Source organism: Hirundo rustica, chromosome 6 (genome assembly GCF_015227805.2).
Source record: "Hirundo rustica isolate bHirRus1 chromosome 6, bHirRus1.pri.v3, whole genome shotgun sequence".
Taxonomy (NCBI): Eukaryota; Metazoa; Chordata; class Aves; order Passeriformes; family Hirundinidae; genus Hirundo; species Hirundo rustica.
In genome coordinates, this window is record NC_053455.1 from 57,766,633 (window position 1) to 57,792,919 (window position 26,287).

At 43.8% G+C, this 26,287-nt stretch overlaps 1 protein-coding gene across 6 annotated transcripts in view; it reads left to right on the top strand.

Moving 5' to 3' along the window:
- The window catches only part of TEAD1 (TEA domain transcription factor 1), a 154,013-nt gene that overhangs the window by 86,866 nt on the left and 40,860 nt on the right, over positions 1 to 26,287 (top strand). For 3 of the 6 annotated variants that reach the window (XM_058420876.1, XM_058420871.1, XM_058420872.1), the window contains exons 3-5: positions 23,085 to 23,149; positions 25,874 to 25,936; positions 26,025 to 26,087. Coding sequence is in view for 4 of the 6 variants with exons in the window: in XM_058420871.1 (XP_058276854.1) it covers positions 23,085 to 23,149; positions 25,874 to 25,936; positions 26,025 to 26,087 (191 nt within the window). In the remaining 2 variants the exon portion in view is untranslated. The remainder of the gene's footprint in view (positions 1 to 23,084; positions 23,150 to 25,873; positions 25,937 to 26,024; positions 26,088 to 26,287) is intronic. The other 3 variants (XM_058420877.1, XM_058420874.1, XM_058420873.1) reach the window with 2 other exon arrangements.

The window sequence follows — 26,287 nt, forward strand, 5'->3', positions numbered from 1 at the left end:
TAGTTTTATATTGTTTATTCTTAATTAACAGTGAGTTCTGTTGTGTTTGAGATCCAAGAGCGGTGTTTGAATTCTGTGTTTGCAGAATGGGCTCTGACATAAAATTTCTCCCTTTTATCATTAGTGGAATTGATTGATGTCTTTGCTTAGCAGAAAGATGGCCACGTGGATACAAAGATAGCACATTTCTTGCTCTGCTTGAAGTGCATGTCATGCCATTTTGCTTTTAAGCACGTGGTTCAGAAGAGATGAAATGGGAAAGCCCCTGCGTCTGTTACCTCAGGCTGAGCGCTGCAGAGGTGTTCTCCTTGTGCTCCTCTGGCACATGACTCGCCAGGAACTTTCCTGTAGACCTGGTGTCAGAGTTCCCTCCAGCCTGGTGAGATTTACTGGGTCAGAACCAAAAAGACTGTGAGATAAATCCAGGCTGTAAAAGAAATCAAAAGAACGCGTTGAGTGGCGTATCTGTTTCAGTCTGCAGAGACTGACTTTTGTTTACTCTGGTTCTGTGGAAACCACAACTCAGGGGCTGTTACAGAGGAAGTTAATGAAGATCATTCCTAGATGGGGGGTGGGGGGGAAAAAAGCCACTTTGTGAAGAGGAAAAATCTGTTCCAGCGTGCAGGGAGAGGAGACGTTCCGGCAGGTGTGTGAGCTGGTGGCAGAGGTTGAACCGGCCCCGCTTCTGCAATGTCTCAGCAGCTCCACGGATTTCCACATTTCTCACAGCAGAGAGAAATGTTAACAATAACTTAAAGCCAGTTTGCTATCCTGCTGCCAGTGTATCCTGCAGTTGGACATGCAGGCACTGGAATTAATGCATCGCGGGTCCCGTGGCGTCTGGCGCGAACAATCGCGGCGCTTGTTCCGCGCCCAGCACGCTGTCAGACAGCAGGGTCTGTTAGCACGGTCAGCTGAGCTGTGTGTCCCTCTGTCCTCTGTGCACTTCAGTTTATACATGCACACGCAGAAGACGACGGAATCAATTAGCTCCTTGTCTTGCAAACAGGACCCAGCTTTCCAGAAGAGCTGCAAGGGTGTGTCTGAGAGCCAGACAAGCTGGAGGTTTCTCTTGGGCAGCTCGTGGGCTGGTTTCAAGTTACTCCATATTTCATTGTCTCCTATTTGCTGAACCTTGGTTTCAAATGATTGCGCTGGTTCTCCGTGCTTCTTAAAGGCACAGGTTCTTCTGCTCCCCGAGGAAGTCTGTATCCTATCCTCCAGAAAGCCTGGGAATGGTTTCACCTGATGTGTGTACAGGGAGCCAAAATTGTGTTGTTACTGACACACAGCGCGTAGGTAGAGGGGCTGGGCGAGGGAAAATCTATCGACTGTGTGTCTTGGATGAAAGGGTTTGTCTTCCCTGGGTTAAATCACTGTATCATTACTCTAATGAGTTCTTTCTCTCTCTTTTTTTTTTTTTTTTTTTTTTTTTTTTTTTTGTAATTAATGTGGGCCAATTCAGTAGGAAGCAGCGCGATGTTTTGTGTTCCCTCTGTTTTACGGTCTGACTCTGACGGTGTGTCTGCCTGCTCTGGACCTGCTGTCCTGCGGTGTGCAGCATAATCCCCCATGTCGTGCTAAATGCATTTCAAGTGAAAGGTCTTCTTGACAAATGTATTGCACAAATCAGACAAAGCTGCAGTGGGTTAGACACTGACAATAGATTATCTGGGCCAACCCTGAAACAGGGAAATCCATTTTGATTTTATTTTATTTTTTTCATTATTTCATTTGTCTCGGCACCAATCTTTTCCTGTGAAAAGGCTGAGAAATGAGAAATATCTCCTACTTCATCTGCAGCGGCTAATGTAAAGATTTAAGAGGGTTTGCAGTTTCTTTGAGGTTCGAGTGCTCTTTATTTTGGCTTCTATCAGTGGAGACTGCTACAGTTATTTAAAAACAGAAGCTAGAGTATTGCTGGTAGTAACTTTCTGTCACTGTGAATTCACAGGCTGACCATATGCTGGGCACGGGGTCATTTTCCTGCTCTGTGTTTAGAGTGCTCTGAGGGCCTTTGGATGAAAATGCTTCAGAGGGATGAAACATTTTTCCAGCGTTGTAAATACTGTTATCTTCACAATTAAAGAACAAAGTATATTAAAAAGAATGTCTCTGTGCCAAGTGATTGTGAAAGAGGAGCTTCACCTACCTCTTCACTGGTCTGTGCCCATGAGCTAAAGTCCAAACACTGAAGACTATTCAAAGAATTCCTATACCAGCCCAACACAGGGAAATATGAGAGAAATCTGTTCATGTTTGAAGCATAAGTGCCTTCTTCAGGCATTTTTCAGAACTGTTTTGCTGAGTTTCTTCTTTCTAATTAACCATCAGAGCTTTCTTTTCTGTTTTCCTAAACAATATTGCTGTAGTCTTGTAGCATGAAAAATGGTTCATGTTTTTGATCTGGTTGAAATAATGAACTTGAAGCATTGGGTGAGCACCATGGAAATAGCTTTCCCTGAGATCACGTGGTTTTTTCTCCAGGTACAATAGTGTTACTTCCCAGTTTTCTGCTTCCATATCCCAGAGATTTTACACTGCCCTGTCTAAGGTGTTGTTTTTAGGGTATGCCTCCCTCACTCAAAATAAGGTATATTTTCCAAACCCTGATTGTCAGGGTGGCTGGAGGCGCCTTTTTGTAAACCAATACTAAGACGTAACAGTTCATTTTTACACCTTTGTGTTAAAAGTGAAGAATACGATGCCAGTGCCTTAGGTCCTGCCACAGGCATCCTTAAACCCAGCAGTGATAAATGAAATCAATTTGGGTAAGGTGGCTTTTTCTTTTTTGTTTAATTGGTAAAGGATCACTTGGCGATCCGAGTGTTCTCCTGCATGAAACGGAATAAATGTGAAGTTGTACCAAGGATGTCGAGCTGCATTCCTGGTGAGACTTTCCTAAAGCAATCAAGGTTTCTTCTGCTTCTTGCACTAATCGTTAATAACTATGCTGTTGTCACAGCTCAAAAACTTTCCTATTGACACTTCAATCATTTTTAAAGATCCTGAATGTTCGGCATGTATTAAAGTAACCTTTTGCACTCTATTAAAATTTAAGAACTGCTAGATTTTTAGTGAATGCCCAAGCAACTGGATCATGAAAGCATTACCTTTGCGCCAAGGGCATGATGCCGAGCACTGATTCCTTTTTAACAAATAATAAGAAGTTTGGCTTTTCATTTACACGTTCTGCCAATTGCTAACAAGTTTCCATCTTGTTCAAACACTGAATTGATCCCAAGAAATTGAAAATATTGATTTAACCCTCTGCCTGGTTTGTGCTGTGGGCACCTGCTAGTACAGTCTTAGCACATTACAATTGCTTGGCCGTAATTCCTCAGGGGACCACTAATAACTACCACATTTGTCTTTTCATCTTCTGAAATTATGCTAGCAGTTGTCCAAGTCAATTGTGATTCATTTGATACTGCTCTCCTTCAAGACATATTGCAACCAAATAGACTTGCTCACCAGTAATATATCTGATGACATAGTTAGTTCTAGTTAATTGACAGAATGATTCAGGCTTTTATGGATGGCATTAATTGGTCCCTGGTGTCCATGCAATAATTGACCAGACAGTGTAGGCTACATTAGCTTCTCATCCAGTCAGAACAGTGGTAAGATGAGGTAAATGTGGTACAAATGATAAAATGGCTATATTTTAAATCAAACATTTATAAACTATAGAAGTGGAAGATTGTGGCATCAGGAGGGTCTGAATAATGAGAATACATAAATGTCCACATTCGAGGGTTGTGTTTCCTTTCTTTTTTTCCCCCCACCCAATTAACACATGTGGTAAGTCACATTTAGATGCCTTAATGGACTCTGCTTGAATCGTGGTTTAATGTGTAAAGCAAAGTAGATGGAAGGGATGCTCGTGGTATTTCAGCTTCTCTGTGTTGATATGGTGCAATTTTAAGCCTGGTGTTAAGTGTTAGAAGGAAGTTAAAGGTAGGACATCCTCTCACATTTACAGAAAGTTCTTATTTTATTTTATTTTTCCCTCCCAGAAAAGGAGATATCTAGTGGAATTATTTTTACATATTCCAGGTGTCCAAGAAAAGCCTGTGCTCAAATAAAAAGTGTAATTTGTTAGAAAAAAGTGAGATAAACAAGAAAAGTGACATCAAAGCAATACTAGCCAGCCACGGCTCCTCTTGAGCAGTAATCATTCAGTGATTTATCACCTACTTTTCTAACTCTGTTTTGTGTAAGAAAACCATAAAGATAAACAAGGAGGGTCTGCTGGGCGTGGCTCAGGTTTAGAGGAATGTAACTGAAAAGAGACCCAGAATCAGGGAATATTTTGAGCTGAAAGGGACCCATAAGGGTCGTGGAGTCGAACTCCCTGCTCATCACAGGACTACCCAAAACTAAACCACATGGGCTGAAGCAAAGAACAGTACTGGTGTCACGGGGGTTCTGTTTGGACTGGTTCAGGGCTATTTGTCTTGCAGGCCTGTCACGCAGTTCATGGCTTTCCCACCACCTGGGGCTGTGTTTACAGGTGTAGGTTTTTAGGTCATACGGACAGAAAATATCAAACAAACATCTAATGGTGGGGGGGGAAGGAATTGGTCAAAGGTTTCTCCTCTCAGTATATTTTCTAGTGCGTCGCCAATTTCATTTTTAGTGCCTTAACATGGGCATTCTTTGGAGCTTGTTTTAAATCTGGAAGGTATTCTCTTGCTTAAAATTTAAACTTTTTGTTGTTGTTAAGATCATTCCTCAGTGTATATTCTCACAAAAAAAAAAAAAAAAAAAATCAATTCCTCTTCTGTCTTTTTGCAACTCAGATGTCTTCCCTGCAGACTGCAGCACTTGTGCCTGTGCCCACGAGGCAGCCCCTGGCCCCTGTGCTGCTCTCCCACCCCATTTATCAGCCCCTTCCATTCCACCTGCAGTGGGTGTGTGAGTGCAGTGCCATGCCAGAGCTGCCCCACAAACCTCCCCACATCCCATGGCCCTCTGGATTACAGCCCTCTGAAGCACGGGAGAGGCACTTCTGTGGGGATTTGTAGGGAATGAGGATGTCAATAACAGGTAGGCTGAGCTGCTCTGGGAGTAGTCTCTCCCTGAAATGTAGAGATTGCTGTGTTAATAAAGAATGCCAGCCACCATCAGCTTTGATCGCTTCATTTACTGCAACACCCCTTTTCACTGCCCTATCCCTTTGGCTTAAATCTTTCCAAATTGCAAAGTTGTCACAACATCGATCATGCATTCCTCCAGCGTCGCGCTCTTGGTGGGTACTGCCAAGAACAAACAATAAGACCAGTCGTTGCCCTGCTTTAATTTTTATGAATTGTTGAATGTCCTGAGCTCCCACTGATTTCAGTCTTCTGGTGGGAATTGAGGGCATTCAGGGATTGCTGGGAAACTCAGCCTTTACACCATGTACATGCTGATTGCCATGTCTCCACTTCCTTGTAACTTCTTCACGAATCAATCTTTCCAATCTGCTAGTAATTTACTGCTCTCCCAGATGCCTTCAGCATGCTGGCATGGTGGTGGGGTTTTTTTTGGAATTGACACCTGCATTTGTGTTGCAGGTTGAGTGGGTTGATACAGGAAAAATGGGAAAATCTTGACTGAAGTAAGGCTCCTGGGAATGGATCCTTTTTCTCGTGAAATGGGTCCATTTCTCTGTTTTTACAGACTGAGCTACATTCAGATGAGGCCGTTCCTAGATGAAGTGGTGTAGTTTCTTTGTTCCTGAAAACAACCTTGGGTGTTTACACATGAGACCAGTCCTGTGTGGCTCAGTGGGTGTGTCTGCCGTGTTGGATGTGAGCATCCTTTGGAAGTGTAATCTTCCCGGGCAGACAGAGGAGGTGGTGTATTTCCCACAGGTCACATTAAGATTATGATCCTTCAAAACACTGATTTTGTGCAAAGGGATGTTATTTCTGGGTAAAGAACTGCCCACAGGTTAGGTCAAATTTAATGTGATCTTCTATTGGAGATATTGGATTTTATGTTGTAGAAAGCAATGCTGAACTTTCAGGCCAATGATTTCTACTGAGCCCAGTATTGAATGCTAGCTGGTTTTATTTCCCACATTTTAGGAAAAAGACAAGACGTTTGTATGAAAGAAAACAGAACTCTTTAAAGTGTATTTTATTTTATGACAGCAATGAAAATTAACCTACATTTAAAATCAAGGTTTTCATGTTTTGTATGCCTTAAGATGTCACTGATGACAACTTCAATTTAGCCTTTCAAATACTAAGGAATGCAATTGATTTTTAAGGAGGCTTAAGAACAGGGATTAAGTTTGCCTAATTTTTATAATTTGCACTGGTTTAAAGCTTCTCAACTTAGAATAAATTATAATAGTTAATAAAACTTAATGCAATTTACTAATTCCTAAAGCTAGATAAATATTTATTTAACCTCATAAGTCAACAGTTTTCCCAAGTCTAATCTTTTCACCCATAAACATTTTGACGTGGTAAAATATTAATAATTTCTACTTCATCCCGAGCTATTTTAAGCACACGCTTAGTAAAATGTATGGATTGAATATGAGCCATCAGCTATATAAAAGAACAGAGGTAGGAAGCAGGACTGGGTTGTTTTTTTTTTTTTAATTTTTGCCCACCAATGTCTCCAGCATAAAGAGCTTTACTGCTGTTTCAGTTATCTCCTCTGTTCAAGCACAGCCATGAAATGACAAGCTTAGAAGAGGAAAACTTGATCCACGGTGGTCTCTGTTGTTCTTTGCCTATGATCTTTACTGCTTGCCACAGAGGATCTAGATGGCTGAGATTAATTCTCTGAGCCCACTGTTTGCATTCAAGTTCAAATGCCATGAGCAGCTGGGCTTAAGATGCAAATTTGAATGCAGCAGTGAAACAAGGCTCCCTTGCTTGGATTTTTCCTTTGCCCACAGCTCCAAAGTGGTCCACAAGTGTCTGCCTGCCTGTGCCCCCCCCGTCACTTCTGCATATCCCTTACTTAACGTTACCTGGAGAGGTGGTGCTGATTAGGAAACATCTTTAGAGACTTCTTGAGAACAAGGAGAGCGGGCAGATGGGAGAGAAACCCAACAAGTAGTTGACCCAGATGTCTTCTTTTTGGGGGTCTTTCTTAAGAATATACAGAAAGAAAACTGAGATCTGATTTCTGTGGAGGTTCGCTTTCTCAGCTGCACAAGTCGAAGTATTTCCAGTGCTCGGAGAATCAGCAAATAATTCAGGCATAGAAGTCTGTGGTCTAATTTTTATAGCTGCTAAATATATTTAGCACACGTTCTCGAATGACTTGACTTCAACTCTTGAATGACCTTACTTATGCACACAGAAATGTCTGTCATCTTCACCTTTTTTTTTTAATCTGGAGAATAAATAAAAGCCTTTTGTCCAGGTAAGGATGGGATGAGATGCAAACAAAAGCCTGCTGGAATGGCTAATGTTACAATAGAAAATAAATGCTAGGATGGCAAGATCTGAGTTGCTGAATTTTAAAATCTTTTATACATTGGCTTACATTTTAATTGAAGTCTTTCATTAATCTAGTAGAAATAAAAAGAAGATGAAGGAAAAGCCCGGATGATTGTTTTAAAGGCACTGTAATAACACTTTTGTTTTCAATCTATGAGCTTGGTTTTTTTTTTTTAATAAGGTCAGAGTATCAAGCACTGACAGGTGCAGAAGACACTCTGGCTTGGGCTTCTTTTTCTGTGAGTGAGTGCAATGAAGTCTCAGGCAGATCAGCAAGGCAATGATTCACCCTGTGTAGGTTTGAAAAGGGATTTGCCCATATTGGCTTGTCCTGAATTTCTGGAAATAATTGCGTTGGCTGTTTCTGTTCCATCAAACATGCGCACTCTGCACTGGAACCTTCAGCTATATTTGCAGTAGTTGCTGTAGCAGAAATTCAGTTCTTCTGAAGTATTAACGTGGAGCGTGAGAGTTTCTGAGGGACCCTTTTTGTTACTCAGATCTATTTTTCCTTCAGAAAATGCCATGTTATCACTTCAAGCCAAGCATCTGATGTGATCAATGTGGCTTCAGGGACTTGCTTTGGTGTTTCTAAGAGTGTCCTTTTGATAGCTGAGGCTTATGTTGTAAATACCCTCTTTGGGACGACTATTAGAAAGGACTGTGAAGGCATGGGAGATGTTTCTGGAAGTGATGGACAAAAGGTTGTGTCATAAAACAGGCTTCCCATCTGTTTGATTGGCATGGGGCTACTCTGCTGGGCCTGCGTCAGAAATAGGTGCCCCTTGGTGCCCATGGCCCTGTAGGAGGGGGGAAGCTCTCCACCTGGAGTGAGGGATTCCAGCATGTCCCCTTTCCTTACCTTTGTTTCATTCTGGATTTGGAGCAAAACCATTCTTCCTGCTTCCAACTCGGGATCTTGCTGCTGGTGTGTTCCCAGATGTGAGACAGAAGGGTCAGTTCAGCTGTGCTTTGGACTCAGCATCTCACATTTAGTTTTCATTATTAGCAAAAGATTCAAGTTGACATCATGTAACAAAACACCTACTTTGAGGAAAAAATCAGAGGAGACTATGTGACATCAGCCTTCTGATATTTCCACCTCTATCCTCTTTTCAGCACCATCGTGCTGGACCTTTGCATAAATTGTGCGGTTCCTTTTTTTTTTGAAACAAATCCAATTGGGAGAAAATCTTCACTGGTAAGATTTTCTAGCTTTAATTCTACCATTCTGCTAGTAAGAGCTGGAAAGGTGATTGATTGCAAGGCATTTGTTTGCTCCTACTCCCCCTTGAAAGCCTCACGCTTGCGTGCAGTAGTCCCAGATAGCCCTGAGAGAGGCAATTCTGTTCAAGCTTGCAGAAGCCTTAGAAAGTCCTTTTGGCACGGGATTCCCTTCTCTGCAGGGGTGAGGGTGGTCTCCTGTGCAGTTCCAGCTGCCCACTGATGCCCATACAATGGGACAGGTCCTTCAGCTGCCAGCTGGTGTACCTAGTTTATAGGTACAGGAGAAACCGGAATATGTTTTTTCTTGTTACCTTCTTGTGGTGGGTTGGCCCTGGCTGGATTCCAGGCACCCACCAAAGTCTATTACCCACCTCTGCAGCTGGACAGGAGAGAGAAAATATAACAGAGGCTTCATGAGTTGACATAAGGGCTGGGAGGGATTGCTCACCAATTTCTGTCATGGCAAAACAGGCTTTAATTAGAGATATTACTTGAATTTATTGCTAACGAAATCAGAGCAGAATACTGAGAAGTAAAATAAGATCTTAAAACCACCTTCCCCACACCCTTCCCTCCTTCCCAGCTCTACCTCGTCCTCCGGCAGGGCAGGGAGACAAGGAATGGGAGTCGTGGTCATTTCATCACACATTGTTTCTGCAGGTGCTCAGGGAGAAGAGTCCTTCCCCTGCTCCAGCATGGGCTCCTTCTCACAGGAGACAGTTCTCCAGAAACTTCTCCAGTGTGAGTGCATCTCACAGCCAACAGTTCTCCCCAAACTGATCCAACGTGGGCTGCCCCAGGGGCTGCAGGGGAATCTCAGCCCCAGTGCCTGGAGCGCCTCTTGCCCCTCCTGCCCTGACCTGGGTGTCTGCAGGGCTGTTCCTCTCACACATTCTCACTCCGCTCTTGTCTGACTGCGATTACATCAGTGCAATAACTTTCTTTTCTCTTTTTCGTTTTTTTTTTTTTTTTGTCCCCTTCTTAAATCTGTTATCACAGAGGTGTTGCCACCATTTCTGCTTGGCCCAGCCTTGGCGCGAGGCGTGTCCAAGCTGTCATTGGCACTGCTGGACATGAGGAACCTGCTGGCAGCTCCTCATAGCAGCCACCCCTGTAGCCCTCACGCTGCCAAAACCCGGCCACACGAACCCAGTGCACGTCTGTGTTCCTCTTAAATCTGTTTTCACATTCATAGCTGCTCTGAGAAATGTAGTGGCAGCATTTCTTCCCCTCCTTTGCCTGCCTGGCTTTCAGCAAGCGAAACGTTGCTGTTTGGCAGAGCCAGGTTTCTCTCTGACAGGGTGCAGCATGTACCTCTCACTCTGGGTGCAGCCCAAAGTATTGTCGTCAACATCAGCGTGATCAGCGCTGGGCCCCTGGCAGTGCTGCACTGCCCTCTCCCATCTGGCTTAAAAAGAAAGGAAAGGAGAAGAAAAAAAACCCCCACATCTCTGAAGTCCAGGAAAGGGGGCCACACATGTTTTAGTGACAGACACTTTTTAAAGCTTGTTTGCGTTTGGGTGATAATGTACTTTAGTATGGTAGGGGAAATGAGAAACTTCACACATGGCATCTGGAAATCCTTGTGGCTCACTACCTTCCTTGACAGCAATAATGTGGCTGTAAATTTCCCCCAACAGAAAACATATAACTGCATCAGCCGTACCAGAAACAACCTTTCATTTTCTTTTAAATGGATGTGTTGTTTTAAATCTCAGCTTTTTAATAGCTTCATATAAACATTTGTGAGCCTCTGAGGTAAGTAAGTATATTTTTACTTCTTGTTCTTATGTCATAGACTCATGGAATCATTTAGGTTAGAAAAGATCCTTAAGGTCATCGAGTTCAACTGTTAACCTAACACTACCATGTCCACCAATCCTTATGGAAAATCATTGTGTGACTCAGTTTAATGTCTGGAGTAGTGGGTCCTGACACATTCATATGCATCTCACAAAGATGAAAGGGGTGTCATTCTTGCAAGCACTCTTGATAACTCCCTGCAGCACTAACTTATTCTCTTTGTGCACATGTTGTAGCTAAGCCTGATGGAGTCAGATGGAGTTCCTTTGGCTGACCCAGTGACCATTTCTTTGTCTTTTAGTAGCAAGAACACTGTGTGTGCTAAAATGTTGATACTGGTGCGATGGCCAGGTTTGGGATGGATTTGCCAGCTGCCTCAGAGAAAATGCCTTTACAACGAAAACATATAAAGTTTAAAATATAGTGCAGTGCTTCAAAGTTTGTAAAACTAAGAAATTTGTTGCCCTGTGGAGTTGGCAGAAGTTTAGGTACAGTGTAGTAGTCTGTACGCTGCCTGTGTTTTGGCAGCATTTGTTTGAATCCAGATACAGAGAATTTAACATTTTAAAGCCCTTTTTCGTTTGTTGTTCTCCGCTGTAATGAAGCTCAGGCCCTTTTCCTCACTTGAAACTCTTCTCCACATGTCAAGATGCATCCAGCCTGCCTCTGGCCAAGGTAGAAGTCAGATGCAGGAGTCTTGGTCGGGAATTTGCCCAGTAGACAGTAGCACCCCTGAAACTTGCTGCGGTGTGGAGACTGCACACTGTGGGCCGGGCAGAAAGGAAGTGCTCTTCCAAGGGGAACCCGTATGGAGTGGAGAGAGATCCTGGAAACAGCCAGGAAAGGAGAAGGACTGGTGTTACTTGTCCTTACCATTGAAGAAGGACAGGGGGAGAAGGAGGAGGGAGGATAGTAGGAGAGACAACACATTGAAAGAGGGGAGAGAAGAATGCATAAATTGCCAGCGATGAGAAGAAAAATGAAATAATTTTATGCACCAGAGATTACTGATTAGCATATCAGCAGGTTAGACAGATGATAAAAGTATTATGAGCAAACTGGGAGCTTGGTAGGGGCAGAAATCTCTAAGCTACATTAATAAATGTTGACTGCAGTTCCAGATATACGTGTGTGTGTGTGTGTAGTTAGACGTTGCTCCTCTGCTGCATGAAGCTGCCCTGCTCATGGCTCCTGCCAGTGGGTCTGCAGCAATGGGGGGTGTGTTGGGACATGTGCCCCCATCCTGGTCCTAATGCCAGCCCTCGGCTCCTGGAAGTGGGCAAAAGGCACGTGGATGTGGCACTTGGGGACAAGGCTTGGTGGTGAACACGGTTAATGGACTCAGTGGTCTCAGAGGTCTTTTCCAACCTTAATGAACGTGTGATGGAACTGAGGAGCAAAGTCCTTCTGCTCCTTGTGAAATGTCCATTGTTGCTGTCAGGATTAGGAGCCACTGGTGTCTGGGGCTGCTCCGTGGGATAACCATGTGTGTGGGTGGAGGGCAGGCAACTTTCATCAATCTTTTTCACCACGATATGCAGAGAACTAACATCTATAACAGGCAAAAGTGTGAGGGCAGCACAGGGACTCGACAGAGCTGCAGCTGGGAGTCCAGTCTCCTCTTCCAGCCCCATGTCCATGGTACTCGGGCACAAAACAACCTGTAAAGTTTCTCTCCTACTGCATCAGGCCTAAAGAAAGTGGGCTTAAGAATTATGTGTGAAACTGTGTTTGCACTTCATTACTCATTTATCCAAAACAAACAAAGAAAAGGTTTTCAAATGTACACTTTTTGAATAAATGTTATGTAAAGTAAAGCCATGAGCTGGGAAGCAAAAAAAAAAAGCATAGAAACAAATAAGCGGTAAAAAGATTATAAATAAGTGTGATTTTCTTTCAGCTCTCTGGCACGTCCTAGCCTTTAAATTATTTTTCTTTAAAGAGCCCTCCCATCAACCAAAGCAACCACTTTAACTAAAAAAATATGTAACAAAGATAACAAATGTTAGGGTTCTAAAACATTTCGTGGCTGCACAAAGCAAAATTCTCCAAGTTAACCCTGCAGATTTTGAAAAGCATGAATGGGGGTTTTCAGAAAGAATGAAATCAGCAGCATGGTATTTACCCTGCTTGGGATGTACAGTGGGATGCTGGAGGCTGGGGCAGAGGGGCAGGGAGAGCCAGGCAGGCATTTTTCTCTCTGACAAATGAGTAGGTTATGAGGAACACTTCCAAATTTAAACAAAATGCATTATGGTGCAGTATTATTTGATTACTCAGCTTTTCATTGTTGTATCTCTTAGCTGAACTTCAAAATAAGCAGTGATGTCTTCTGTTCTTCAGCGGCTGGGTTTATGATGATATCAAGGTTTCTTTTTCTCCCTCCCCTTGGACTGGTGTCTTGGGAATCCTTCAGAAGCGCAGTAGTGTTGTTCTCCATTTTAGCTAGAACATCAGTGACCCAGTTGGGTTCTGCAGGAAGGCAGGAATGGGCAGTTGATCTAACGGGAAGGAACTATGGATGGGTCTTTCTCTAGGCTGAAAAAAAAAAAAAATAGTTAAAGGACTCTCAATTTCAAACATTTTTTGAGACTGAGTTTGCAAGAAATTACTTGCCCTGTAACTCAAGTATGTTGTAGGTCACTCTTGTGGGTTTGTAATTGGTGCAAAATATTTATTGTACTGTAGCTAGAATGACACTGTTAGCTATAAAATCTCCACAAAATGCTACTTTGTGCCTGTGGAATAACTTGGAAACCAAGGTTGGTGTTGGATGTATCCCAAACTCTTTCATATGCCGGTCAAGCATTTCTCCACTTGGCCCATCTGGTGTCAGAAGCTGTCATCTAACACAAACCAAGGCCAAATACCCTGGACATAATGAAAATTTAAATACCTCATTGCACCTGCTGTGCAAATAAAGCATCTGAACTGCGTAGGACACAGACACCATGTTAAGTCATGAGCTAAACAGTTTTTGCAAAGAGTTGCATGAAATCCCCGTGCAGAGTTGAAAATGTGGGCAGCTCACCAGGTGTTTGCTTGCCTGTGGATGCACGGGACTATGTGGCTGCAGGATCCGGCACTGCCCTGCTTTAGACAACCTCTGGATGTGCCCAGAACCCCATCACTGAGGAGGAGAAGAGCCCTGCTCTCTTAAAATCTCACCATAGCAAATGTTGAGTTGAGAAATCGTGTCACAGCTTTTCCTGCTGGTTAGTGCCATCTCTGGAAGAAACGTGCCTCCTTGATGCCTCAGCTTTGCTTTCTGCTGGCGCTGCTGTAGGGCACGGTGGAATATGTCACTGCTCTGGCTGCAGTTCACTGGTACAACAGGCAGAGTTCAGCAACGCGTTTGGCAGTGAGTTTTAAAAAGTGCTGGAATTTCTGGAGGCTCCTGGTTGCGTGTGCCTTGCAAGGAGTAGGACCTTCACAGCTCTGGTCTGACAGACAGACAGACAGATCTTGGTTGCTCTCTGACTGTCCGTGGATGTTTCTGCGGTTCCTACATCCCTTTGCTCGCCTGACTTATGTCCATACGGATTTCTCTAATGGATATGTTGTATAAACAATATGATGCTGTTGTCAGGCCAGCCTTTCATGAGGTCACTTTGTGCAGCCATCTCGGAGTCTTTTAAGTACCATCACTGTGTGCAATGTGAGTCTGGTCAAAAGGAACCTGCAGTGATTCAAGTATCTGATTTATGGTTCCCGAGTCACAGGCTCGTACTCAGGACCTCACTGAAGCATCAATGCACAATTTAATGTAATTTTTTTGGTCTTTTTGATCATCTCTCCCTGAACTCAAACCGCTTTTTGGGGGGTATATGCAGCTTAGAAACATGTAAGCATTAAGGTATAGAACACTGTGCTTCTGTAATGATCTAGTAATAAACGTGGGGAGAAAAGGATACTTTTGTGATAGTAAAGTGTATTTCTTGAAGAATAAACAATAGGAAGCAAACCAACACCCAGAATTTCTTCTCTTCAAACAAGCATTACTTAAACAATCGTAATTCCTTTAAAAATGAACTTCATTTTGCCTATGAGGACAAACAGAACTGAAGCCACCTACTGAGAAATTCTATTTTGCTAATTTTTATCTATTCGAATGCAAATAGTGGTTTTAATCCCCTTAACTCATCCATCATTCATGACAGGTCAGCCAGCCCATTGTCTGTGTGTTTGAAGGATTCCTGTCCAAATCAGACTTTCTGTCAGCAGCGCTGGGCAAGAGTCTGCTCCTTTCTTGAACTGCTCCTGTCCCTGAGAAACTGCAGCCGCCTCTGAAAACGTGGAATTGCACATGGAATTCACATGGGGTTTTTGCAGAGAGGGTACTGACAGTTGCTATCAGAGCAGGGGAAAAACCCCACAATGTCAGATTAAGGACATCTAGGTTTTTACATAATCTACCAAACATCTGTAGCTGATCCAGAGATATGGCAAAGGTCAAAGTTTGGGGATTTTTTATTTTTTTTTTCTCCCATGGGGATTTCTTTGTATATTCTGAAGCCTAAAAATTGCTGTTTGTTTTGAAATCGTTTTTGGTTGCAGTAAAATACAGTTTATTGTAAGTAGAAAATTATTACTAGGGGAAAAAAAAAAAAAAAAAAAGCCAAACCTGCCATGTATTTTTGTAGCATTTAAATTTTAATTAAATGGCCCTTAGAGTAAATTGTAAAACCTTCTTTTGTTGAGACAACCAACACTGACAAAATATTAATTAATGAATATTCAGAGAGCTCTCTGGATTGCTCCTCTCTTTTTGAAATATGTTCTGCCTCAGTTTTTAAAAAAATCAGAAGAAAATTAATAAACATTGCTTATGTGGAATATTTCCCAGTATGAAGACCTGCCAAACAGAATCCAATGCATTGCATTAATGTCAAGGAACACTTCTGAACCAGATGTGTCTATGGGTCTTTTTCATTGTTTTCTCTGAAACTGAAGCCGGGATAAAACCCAAAGATTAAGACTTGACATGAGTAGAATATCTTTCTGTGCTCCTATTAGGTCATTTCCCTTTTGCTGTGTAAATTAAATTGTGGTCTTGATTCAATCTGGGATCATTTTATTGTTGTTGGTTTTAATACAATACACAAAAAGTTCTTTTCTTTGGAAGTATCATTATGATATAACTTAAATGAGTCATTGTAATTGTTCGCTCATTAGCATCTGAAGGGATTAATTTCGGTTGTTTTGTTTCTGGGATCTTTTCTTTCCCCTCTCCTCTCGGGCAGCCTAGTTAGTGTGCATCTTGCAAGCAGTTAATTTGTGTATAATAATATTTAAGTGGCTCGTTGTAGTTTTTTGTGTTTGTACATCCACACACCCCACTGGGGCAGCCCTTAAAACCTGTTTTAGGAGCCCTGAGTTCTTTGTCCCCTCCTGCTCCTGTCCTTGTGTGGCCACTTCTGTGCATGGTCCTTACTTGAATTCTGAGCCAGACCCTTGGCTCCCAAAGGATTCAGAGCACCAACAAGCTCCAGCAAGTCAAAGACACACAGTTAAGATGGGTTTTTTTTTTCCTCCTATCCCATTCTCTGGGGACTATGAGACCTGTGTCCTGGGCCCCAGGTCTCTGACACATACTGCTGCTTAAAGAGGGGGAGGGAAAAAGAGGGAAAAAAACCCCTGGAAAAATAGCAGAAAAAATAAAAGGAAAAGAAAAGGTGTAGGGGGGGATCAAGGGAGTGTTTGCCTTGGCTCACTTGGCAATTAAAAATACATAAGTGAGAGAATTGCCATGAACTTGCCCAAAGGGCTATAATAAATAACATCCTGCATAACTGGTGCATAAAGTGTGCTCTATGGTTTTCAGTGAAATGGCTGTGTTTGTTTTTAGGGTTGTTGGCTGGGGATTTTTTTTTAGAATTATAACAGTTGGAATTCAAATAGACTTATGTTTCTGTAATTGTGGTAAACATATTTTAAAAATCGCTGTTTGATCAACTGTAAATATTACCAGTTCAGAGGTTAAATGCTGCTGGTGAAGTCACTCAGGGAAATCCAGCAGAAGTGTAAATATGGCAGAAAAAGCTAAACAATATGGCAAAGGAATATTTGCTGACTTAAGAGTGCAGGATCAACACCAATATTTTTCCAGTGATGCTAAACCTCTTGTAACTGCTAAATTGGATTTGTAGTTGAATGAAGTATCAGCTGCTGTTGGACAAGCCCATAAAGGTCGGACGGCTGGCCTTTTGTAGGCAGGGCTTAAAGGACGATTGATATGTTTTAGCACTTTTGGGATTATTGTGATTAGGAGGAAGCCATTCTGAATGATAGAGAAAAGGATGTAAAAAACACAGCCCACAGCTGGTAAGCAGCATGTGTTTGCTATAAGGAGAGGTCATGACTAGTTGATCCTACGGGTTCAGGCACTGATTGACAGTCGAGAAAACTTGATATTATGAAGCAGAGCCTTCTTTTTTTTCTTTTCTTCTTTTTTTTTTTTTTTTTTTTTTTTTTTTTTTAATCTCCTAAAGAAATTATGTTTCCGTTGTGTTAAGTTAAAGTATTACAAAATCTGGAACACTCTCACTTGTTGCAAGCTAAATGTTCAGAGACACAGCTGCAAGTTTGGAGTTGTTAAAATATCATGTAGGCATTAGTATTCAACCCATATCGGCGAGAGCAGTAAATAGGAGTTACAGAATTAGCTCTGGTGTTTCTGTGTTTGCCTTTTTCATATGTGTTAGTCTTAACAAAAACCCTCTTTTCCATCTAGTAGAATATTTATGCTAAGCATGAGGAAATTTCAAGTCTGCTCGACTTGTTGACTGTTGTGCGCCTGGTATAGCCAAGATTTTTAGCCAGGAATAATATGTGTAAAAAATATTTTGCCAGCCAGAAAACAGCTTTATCACTTTATTTCTATTAACCACCTGCCTCAGAGGACATGTAGGTTATTTCCTCTTATCTCCACTATCCACTTGGAAATGTAGAGCTGCTTTTTTCTTCCCCCCCCCCCCTTTTTTTCTTTTTTTTTTTTTTTTTTTTTTTCTGTGAGCAGCCATCCGAAAGCTCGCAAATGCACATTTAAATAGTTGTATCTCTGACTCTTTTTAGTGGGGCTGTACCTCTTTCAAAATTTGAGTTTAGCATACCACACAGGAAAGAACACAAGCTTGCCAACTCCCGCTGAGCGTTTTTTCAAGCCTGTGAAAAGAATGAATTATTCAGCAGTAAGCATGCTTACAGCTGGCCATTTGGGAGCTTTGATGTGCGAATCAGGCGGTTGCATGAATGCCCTTATTGTCATGTTATGTGTACACAGTGTGTGAATTATTGAAAATAGTGAGGCCTGAGCCTCATCTGGTAGAGATTACAGTGCAGGCATGCTGGGTGAAGGTCTGTAATTGAAAATCCCCAGATGCTGTTTATTTGGCCTCTGTCACGTGGCCCTTCTGCAGAAAAGCCTGGCTGAACAAAATGCTGCCCGCCTGGGAAGCGGCGCCCAGCCCCCTCCCAGCCCAGCGCGGCCCAGTGTGCCCGCCACTTAAACACCTGCCCATAATATTTTAAAAAGCTTAAATTAGATTTGCCTACAACGTTTAAATAGGGGATGCCTTGCTTAGAGGTTTAAACTGCTTAGCCAGTTGTTGACTCGCAGAACTCTTTTATCTACGAGAGGCTTTTTGTTAGCCAATTTAGCTGTGAGGCGCCTTCGGAAAGCGGCGCTGCCGAATTTGGGGCGAGATCTCCCAAAGCCGGATATTCCGACGGCAGAACAGGACGGAAAAGCGCTGGGGCCGAGCACCATGACAGAGCAGCTTTTCCCTGACTCTGCTGTCCAAGGGCCCCGTGCCCACCCTCTGATGAGGAAGGGGTTCAAAGCGGCACATCCCTGCTGATGGTGTCCGTGCCTCGGCTGGGATCTGCGTCCAGCCCGTGCTCAGTAGCCGGACAAAGAGCTGGGTGCTGCTCACAGGGATTGTCCCAGGAGAGCACTCACGGCTGCTTCCTCATCAAGCAGAAGTCCCACCAGCTCTCCAAATTTGGCCCCCATGCACGTGGGCAGCAGCGCCAGCACCAGGCCAAGCAGAAGTGGGGTTTACCGAAGCTGGCTGAACAAACCTCTGCCGTGCTGTAAACGCGGCTGTGAGAACGATTTGGGAGATGAAATTGTGCAGGTCTGCCCCCAGACTTGTCAGTCAGGATGGGAGATACCTGTTCCGAGCCACGGTCTTGTAGAATTTGAAGAAATTCATCATGCTTCATTATCTGGAAAAAAAAAAAAAAAGGGCTTTTCTACTTGGTCGTTACTTGAATCATGTGGCTGAGTATGAAAACTTTTTAAAATCAGCTGTTCATTTTCAAGTTGCTAGCCAGCTTTCTTTCCCACACTTGCCTATTTTTATCCCGTTTGGATAGTGCCTGTTACTGGGAGCTGGGAGGGCAGAGGTTTGATTTGTGTCATTAATGTTCTAAATAAGGACGCGTGCCGGCCTCACGGCTGCTCAGGGACGTGATGCTCCGGTCCCCGGGTGTGAGCACTGATGCCCGTGTTCGGGACGCAGGGAAAGGGACACGGTGTGGCCATGAGCATGTCCACAGCTCGTGCAGGTGCTGCTAGAGCTGCCTGTGCTCCCCTGCAGCGGTGATGGTGCCGTTCCTGGCCCGGGAAGGGGTTGCCGGTGACGCCTTCCTCAGTCAGGGGTGGATTTCCACCTTTGAGGGCCTCGCTGGCGCTGGGCGAGCGGGGACAAACACACCCTTAGCGTCACGGGCGGACCCGGGAGCCTCGTGCAGACCTTTGTGGGGGATGATGCTTGGCTGCTTTAGGCTCTTCTTGGAAAAAGTGTTGGCCCTGCACAAGGGCCCTCTGTTAGAGCAACAACTGCCTCCCCCGGGGAGAGGCGGTGGGAGCTGCCCCACTTTGCAGCTGCTCCTGCTTGTTTTGAACAAGAGGAGCAGAAGTGTCAGCTCTCTGCTGGCTGAGAGGTGTCCAGGATCACCACACGCTCCCCTGCTGAGGGTGATGGTGCTCGTGGATGGGGCAGTGGATTGGGAAGCTGGAGGGAGTCTGTGTGCCAAGGGTTGGCTGGAGCAGGGCTGCCCTCAGGACTCAGCTGTGCCCTTGGAGGGGCCACAGTGGAGCTTTGAGAGCTTTGGCCGTCCACAAAGCCTCACAGGTTTTTAGCATCTGCACTGTTTTCTAGCTGAATTCCCTTTTTACTCCATGCCATGATTAAAAGAGATGTTCTTTTGCACAAAATGCCTCTTCCTCATCATCAGTCTGGGGGGGATTATAGTGACAACACAGAAGGGTGTGACAGATAAAGCCTGAATTAACAGAGAAAAAAGCAAACTCCAAGAAGCAGCCTATGTAAAATATTTGTTGTGGTCCTCTCCTGAACTTTTCCAGATCCCTGGCAAAGATTCCTGTGCTGTGGAGATGTTTTATCTAACCAGGCACCTCCCCATGCCTCTCTTTGATACCTGAAGCAAAACATTCAAAGCAGGAGACTGTCACAGCGAATGACAGGAAGAAAGAGCTGAAAATTTACAGTTCATAAATCTGACCTCTTCTCTTCTGCCAGGCAATTTCCCAGATATATATGACAAGGAGACAGAGGGAGGGTGTGTATGGAAAGAATTTCCACAGCTGAGATCTTCTAGAGAAAACAGATCTATTTATTAATGAGCATTTTTCACCCTAAGGTTTCTGATGGCCAGTTAAAGAAGTTCCATGAGCCTCCTTTTGTTTCAGACTCTTCTCATTCCCAAGAACAGGAAGGTGTGTTTTTAGGATTATTAAGCTTTCCTTTTAAAGTAAAATCCTCTTTGGGCTTTAGTTGATCTGGAGATAAGATCATTTCTGTCCCTATCAGTCAGAGTTGGTAAAGAAGAGCACCAGTGTTTGGTAGATAACATTAAGGCTGTAAACTTTTAGTTTGGGGCATCTATCATTGTTTATGTCAGGCAGTGCTTCTGTTTGTGTTTATGGTTTTTGGTAGCCCAGGAAAGAATTTATGTCTTTTCAGATTGTTGTGGCCAGGGAGAAGGTATTTAGTGAGCCTTCAGTATCTCCTGCTCTGGCTAAACCCGATGCATGTGTCTTTGCTGTGTTGAAAACATGATGGTAAGGAAAACGTGTGTTAGGCTTTTACCTCAGCCACTTTTTATGGTTCCTTGTGGAGTTCCTCCTCCCTGCAAGTTAAGGCAAATTATTCCACCCTGTTGACTCCTCTGGAGTTAGGTTCTGGGTAACCTTCAGCTTAAGGGAGGCAGTCACTTGCCAAAACTGCAGTCTTGTTAGTCATAGCCCTGGCCAGCTAGATAATGTCTACAAACCGCCCCCCTTGAGTGAAGCCAAAGTATTTCATGGGTGGACTGGGGCTCCACCAGAGACAGCACTCAAATAATACAGTCTAGACTTTCGGTGCTTGGTGTTTTTAATAAAGATGCTTTTTCTGTCAAGTGGCTGCCTGGGAACCTGAGCTTTCCTTTAAATATAGCTTTTTAGCTCTCTTGTCTGGGAGAACTGTGAAACCTCAGCTGTGGCTGGGGGCTGCCTAGGGCTGCCTTAATGGGCAAGGGGTGGCTGGAGTGACCCGTGCTGTGCCCAGGTGTCTGAAACGTCTGCAGCACAGACAGAGGGACTAGAGATGGCATCACATCCTTTACATCACTTTATAGCATCACTGACCTTGCACAGTCACCAGCTGCTGATATTTTTGCAGCAAAAAAAACCATTTCTGGGTATTAATTTGTGCACATACTTAAGCATATGCCAAGCAGGTACTTTCTGGAGGGGGGTGGGAGGGGCATTCCCCAATGAAATCAAAACGGGCATTTGGAAATATGAAAATGTCCATACCACCTATCACACTGGTGATTGCAGGAGTGTGGTGATCTCTGCACCTCACCAGGCTGCAGAGGGCTGCCCTTGCAGGCTTCTGTTTGGGTTATGAGAAAGAACACGAGGACAGGGAGGTACCGAGGTGCGGCATTCCCTGGTTTCACCCCATGCGCACAAAGGCACTCGCTCACTGCAAATGGCAGGTATTTTGTGAGCACTGCAGGCTGCAGAGCTGGTGTTCAGCCTAAAGACAAGGCCTTTGCATGAAATTAGGTAACTACCTGCTCCTCTGTTTGCATACGGAAATCCCTCATTTGTGTGCAGAAATGTGGCTGGTTTGTGTAACTGTTTGCTCACGCAAAATTTACCTCTTGAAGTTTGTCCTGAAGAGACCTGCTGGAGAGTTACAAACCAGAGGCATGTCGTGGGAAACGTGGCACATAGTCCAGACCAAAACAAAAATGCAGCTCGGCTCTGAAGCACCTTGGTATTTCATGTTCTGGTACCCATTTAGCAAACGTGAAAGAGATGGGAACCGTGAGGCATTTCATACAAAGGGTGCAAAATAAGACTCAGAGGGGGAGACAGAGGAAGAAAAAGTCTGGTTTGACTAAATGTCTCTCTGTCTTCAATCTCTCAGTCAACAAAATGCACTTCAAGCATATGCAGGCTACTTCAAAACTTCCTCATCTCTCCCCCACAACATTAAAACTGTAAGGGTTTGAAGCCCTGGCTGATAAAATAATTTTCTGCATTCCCCAGCTATGTTCTCATCCACTTCAAAATAGCTTGATCGGTGACAAGTTATTTTCTTAACCTCCCCATTTTCAGCTCACTGCTAAATCAGTTTTCTCATTTTCTACGCACGGGCTGCTTTTCCCCTGTGCTGAATGCAAATAGCTCTGTAACTTAGGACTTGTTGAACAAGTATATTTAAGTTATTACAACTCACAGAGAAGAAACATAATAGGCAGTGAAAATAAACAGGACACCACATAAAACTTGTGTTATCTTCCATGTCAGCAATACTTAGGAAGGAAATTATTTGGATAGAAAATGTTAGTTTGCATTAGGTAGCATAATGTGTGACTGAAGAAGAGTCAAGCAGCCGTTTTAGAGACTCGGAAGTGTTTCACATTTCCAAGAGAAACAGAGCTCTGAATAACAAACCACCGTGTTGATGGGCCCCGCTCCCACAGGAACATCAGCACTGCAGGGCAGCCTCTCTTGTGAGCTGAGTTAAGGGTGTGATTGATAACCTGATGGACTGGGACAGTGACTTCCATCTCTGGAGGAGGCTTTCTGGCAGGAAGGGCGGAATTTGCTGTCCTCCTTGCAGAATTAAAACTTGGAGAGAGGCTGGCGCATCTGGGTGGTTGGCATTTAGGCTCAGGCAGCACACGACCTTCTCAGGAAGGGGTCCAGGGGGACAAACAGCACCTGGAAGCAAAACCAGAGGAGCCCAGACCTTGTGTCAGCCCCAGCGTGGGAGCTGCTGGCCAAGGAGGCGCCTCCCTGCCTGTGAACCGCTGCAGGATTTCGGTGGGCGCACGCTGAACTCGTGGTGCTCTGCGTAGTTCCTGTGGCACGTGCCGTGCCTGTCGAGGAGATGGAAGACAAATACCGGTGAACAGTGAGAAATACTGCCAAACTGTTTGCAAAGAAAAGCGGAGTAGGTGTGGGAAAACAAACCCGATAGACGAGGAGCTCGTGTGTTCAAATGTGGTATTTTGATGGCGTTTCGGGTGTGATGCTGCTTGTCCCTTACCATGGATTTTTCTTTGTTTCAGGTAGGAATGAATTGATAGCCAGATACATCAAACTTAGAACAGGGAAGACACGGACCAGGAAGCAGGTAAAATAACCCGGTGGGGAAGTATGCATGTCAATGAATGACAAAACATGGCATTTTTGGCTGCAGTGGCTGTCTGTGCTTCAGCTCTGATGGGATGATGTATTAACTTCACTATTCGGATTAAATACACGCTGTTTAGAGAATATTTAAAACTCTGGGGTTTATGTTGTGGTGGTGTGAGGATTCTTTTTTTATTAATCTGCCTGTAAGTGAAGCTATTGTCCCCCCATATTTCATAAAAAAATCAAAAGTTGAGGCAAAACCATCAAACATTGTGCCTTATTTCTCTCTATAATATTGTTATATAATTATTCCTTTGAGGTGGTAAATAATAGAGCTTCTTAAAAGTTAAGAGAATTTGGCTGTATAATAGAGGTTATGATTCTTGGACATGAGAGGTAAATATATAAAATTGAACTTATCATAATCGTGCTCGCAGCTTATGGCCAGTAGTTGCTACAGGATATAAAAATCATTTTAAAAATGCCCTAAGAGCCTTTAGGCTCTTTCAGGTCTTTCACCATGGTAAGATTTCACTCATCCAAGAGTCAGAATAAACCTCAAAACCACCTTTAGCTTTTTTATAGATGATTACCACATAACCATTAATTTATCTCGCGTTACTAAACCCTTTAATTCATAATATTCACAGCAATCAGCAGCCTTGCAGAAAGCACAGTTTGTGTGTAGTTTATGCAGTGGTTACTGCACTGTTGAAAAACACCTCACAAACAGCAGAGGTCCCTTGCTTTACCCAGGTGTGAGATTCCCCTTCTCCCCCTGCACGTGTGTGACAAAGGGCACTCTCCGCATGTCCTGCAGCGCAGGGAAAGGTGGCACTGGGTCACACAAAGCTGGGATTTGAAGCACTTTGGGTGCTGTTTTGCCCTGGGTGGTGTCCCTTGTCAGTCGGGGAGAAAGCACGTGTGCAAGAGATGAAAAAGGGTGGCAGGAAGGAGGAGGACTGCAGCACAGGGAGAAAGAACAAACCAAAGACAGGCAAAGAAATCACAAACTAAAGGCAGAGTCTTCAGTTCTGCCCTGCCTTGCCCAGGTGAGCTCCAGGAGCTGGAAATTATGCTGGGGTCATAAAGTTGCCATAAAGGAGTCAAAATGCAGAGCTTGGGGTTAGATCCTTGGCCAGCATGTGCCAAGAGAGCAGGAGGGCTGTGATGGCTTACGTGTGGCGCTGTCTGCCTCTGTACTTGTACATCCCTCTGCAGTGATGCATAAATCACTTTAAACTGAGTGCTTTAAAAAGTTGATTTGTCATTACTCTGGAGTTTTAACCGAGCGATTAAATGTTACCACTGTTCTTCTTGTGTAGCCCTTAGCACCACTAATATCCCACTGAGAGCAAAACAAACGTGTGAAAACTCGGTCTAGGTGTTTGCCTGCAAAATCGCTCAGTAAGCAGCAGTATAACTCTGAATTACTGCAGACTGGTTCCTGAGCTGCTTCTCGAAGGTGGCCTTCAGGGACTGTGCTCATTGATGCATCGCTGTTTGCTTCCCTACTAAAATACAGGCTTTTTGGTACTATTGACACAGAATAGTCTTGCAGAGGAGGAAATCATTGTTTCTCCTTTTCTTTTGCTTTGTTCTTTCCCAGACAGGAATTTTAACTAATGTAGGAAAAATGTGGACCACCTGATATGGTATGTCCTGGGTCAAGTGAGAATCAGAGATTTCCCTTTAGTGGTTTTTGCCATCACTGCAGGTTTTAAACCTTCACACAGAAGGCTGAAGGATGCCGAGTGCTACCGAGTGATGCCGGGCAGCATCATTAAACCCTCAGCAGCAGCAGCATGGATTTCAGTATGTCCCTGGGTAAACAGGAATGTGAATTTTGGCCTAGAACCTTCACTGTGCAGGCAGCAACTTCTGACCAATAGCTAGTGTAGTGCAGGATTGGGTTTGCATAAATTTCTGAGCAGAACAGCCATGGGCCAGACCTGGGCATCACTCAAGCTGACATCAAGTTGCTGGTCCCCAGTTACACAAATATTTTATGGGCAGACTTGATGCTGAGATTACCGAGGAAACCAGCAGGGGTTCAGGGATCTTTGTTGGGCCAGTATTTTATCATTTGTGCCAGAATTTAAAGCATTTCAGTGGTCTCAAAATGCTGCCTGAATCTCCTCGCTGGAGCTGCAGAGCACAATAAATAATGGATACAATTTCATGGTGCCAAGTTATGTCTCAGGCCTAGTGGCAAATGGTCAGAGTGGGCATCTGCATCCCCAGCAGATGGGGTAGAAATCCTTTGGGTTCCCCACATGAGAGCTCAGGGCCTGTGCAGGATGGGGTCAGTACCAAAGCACGTGGGCTGTGTCCAGCTGTGAACTGTGTCTTCTGTCTTGTAGCTGAATGCACAACCTGGTGGGTTACACTCTTTTTTATTTCCTTTCTCCTTTTTTTTTTTTTTTTTTTTTAATTTTTAATTTATTTATTTATTTCCTTAATCAAATCACTGTGATGACCTGTATTGTTAAGCCTTGGTGCTAAGAGCTTGGTATCTGGCTGGGAATGTGGTATCTTTAACAGCAGAGCTTACTGAAGATGCAAATAACTTCCTCCCCTGAGAAAAGTTTTGGTTTTTTTCCTTTTTTTTTTTTTTTTTTAAGAAAAAAAGTAGACATTTAAAATTTGATTTGCTTTTTGTTTTTCTTTTGTTTGTTGTTTTTTGTTTTTTTTTTTTCCCCTATAAACCTGAACAATGTAGGTGTCTAGTCACATACAGGTCTTAGCAAGAAAGAAAGTTCGAGAAATTCAAGCCGCCATTAAGGTACGTTTGGCTTGCCCAGTTGTAGGGGGCTTTTCATCTCCATGGTTACAGGCTTTTCCTTTGTTTCCTCCCTTCCCCTACCCTGCAGGTGTCTAGTCACATTCAGGTTCTTGCCAGAAGGAAATCTCGTGATTTTCATTCCAAGCTGAAGGTATGCGCTTTTCTGCTTTTGGGCTTGTGGTTGCTATGCCTGTCCCTTCCTCCTCCCCGCGGTGATGGGCGAGCGCTGGGGCTGCTGTGCCTGTAACCTCCTTTTCCTGCATGTGGGAGCTGTCTGTGTCTCTTTGTGTTTAATCCCCGGGTTCTGCACTAGCATCCACATTAAAAACATTGTTTTAACACCGTCCAAAT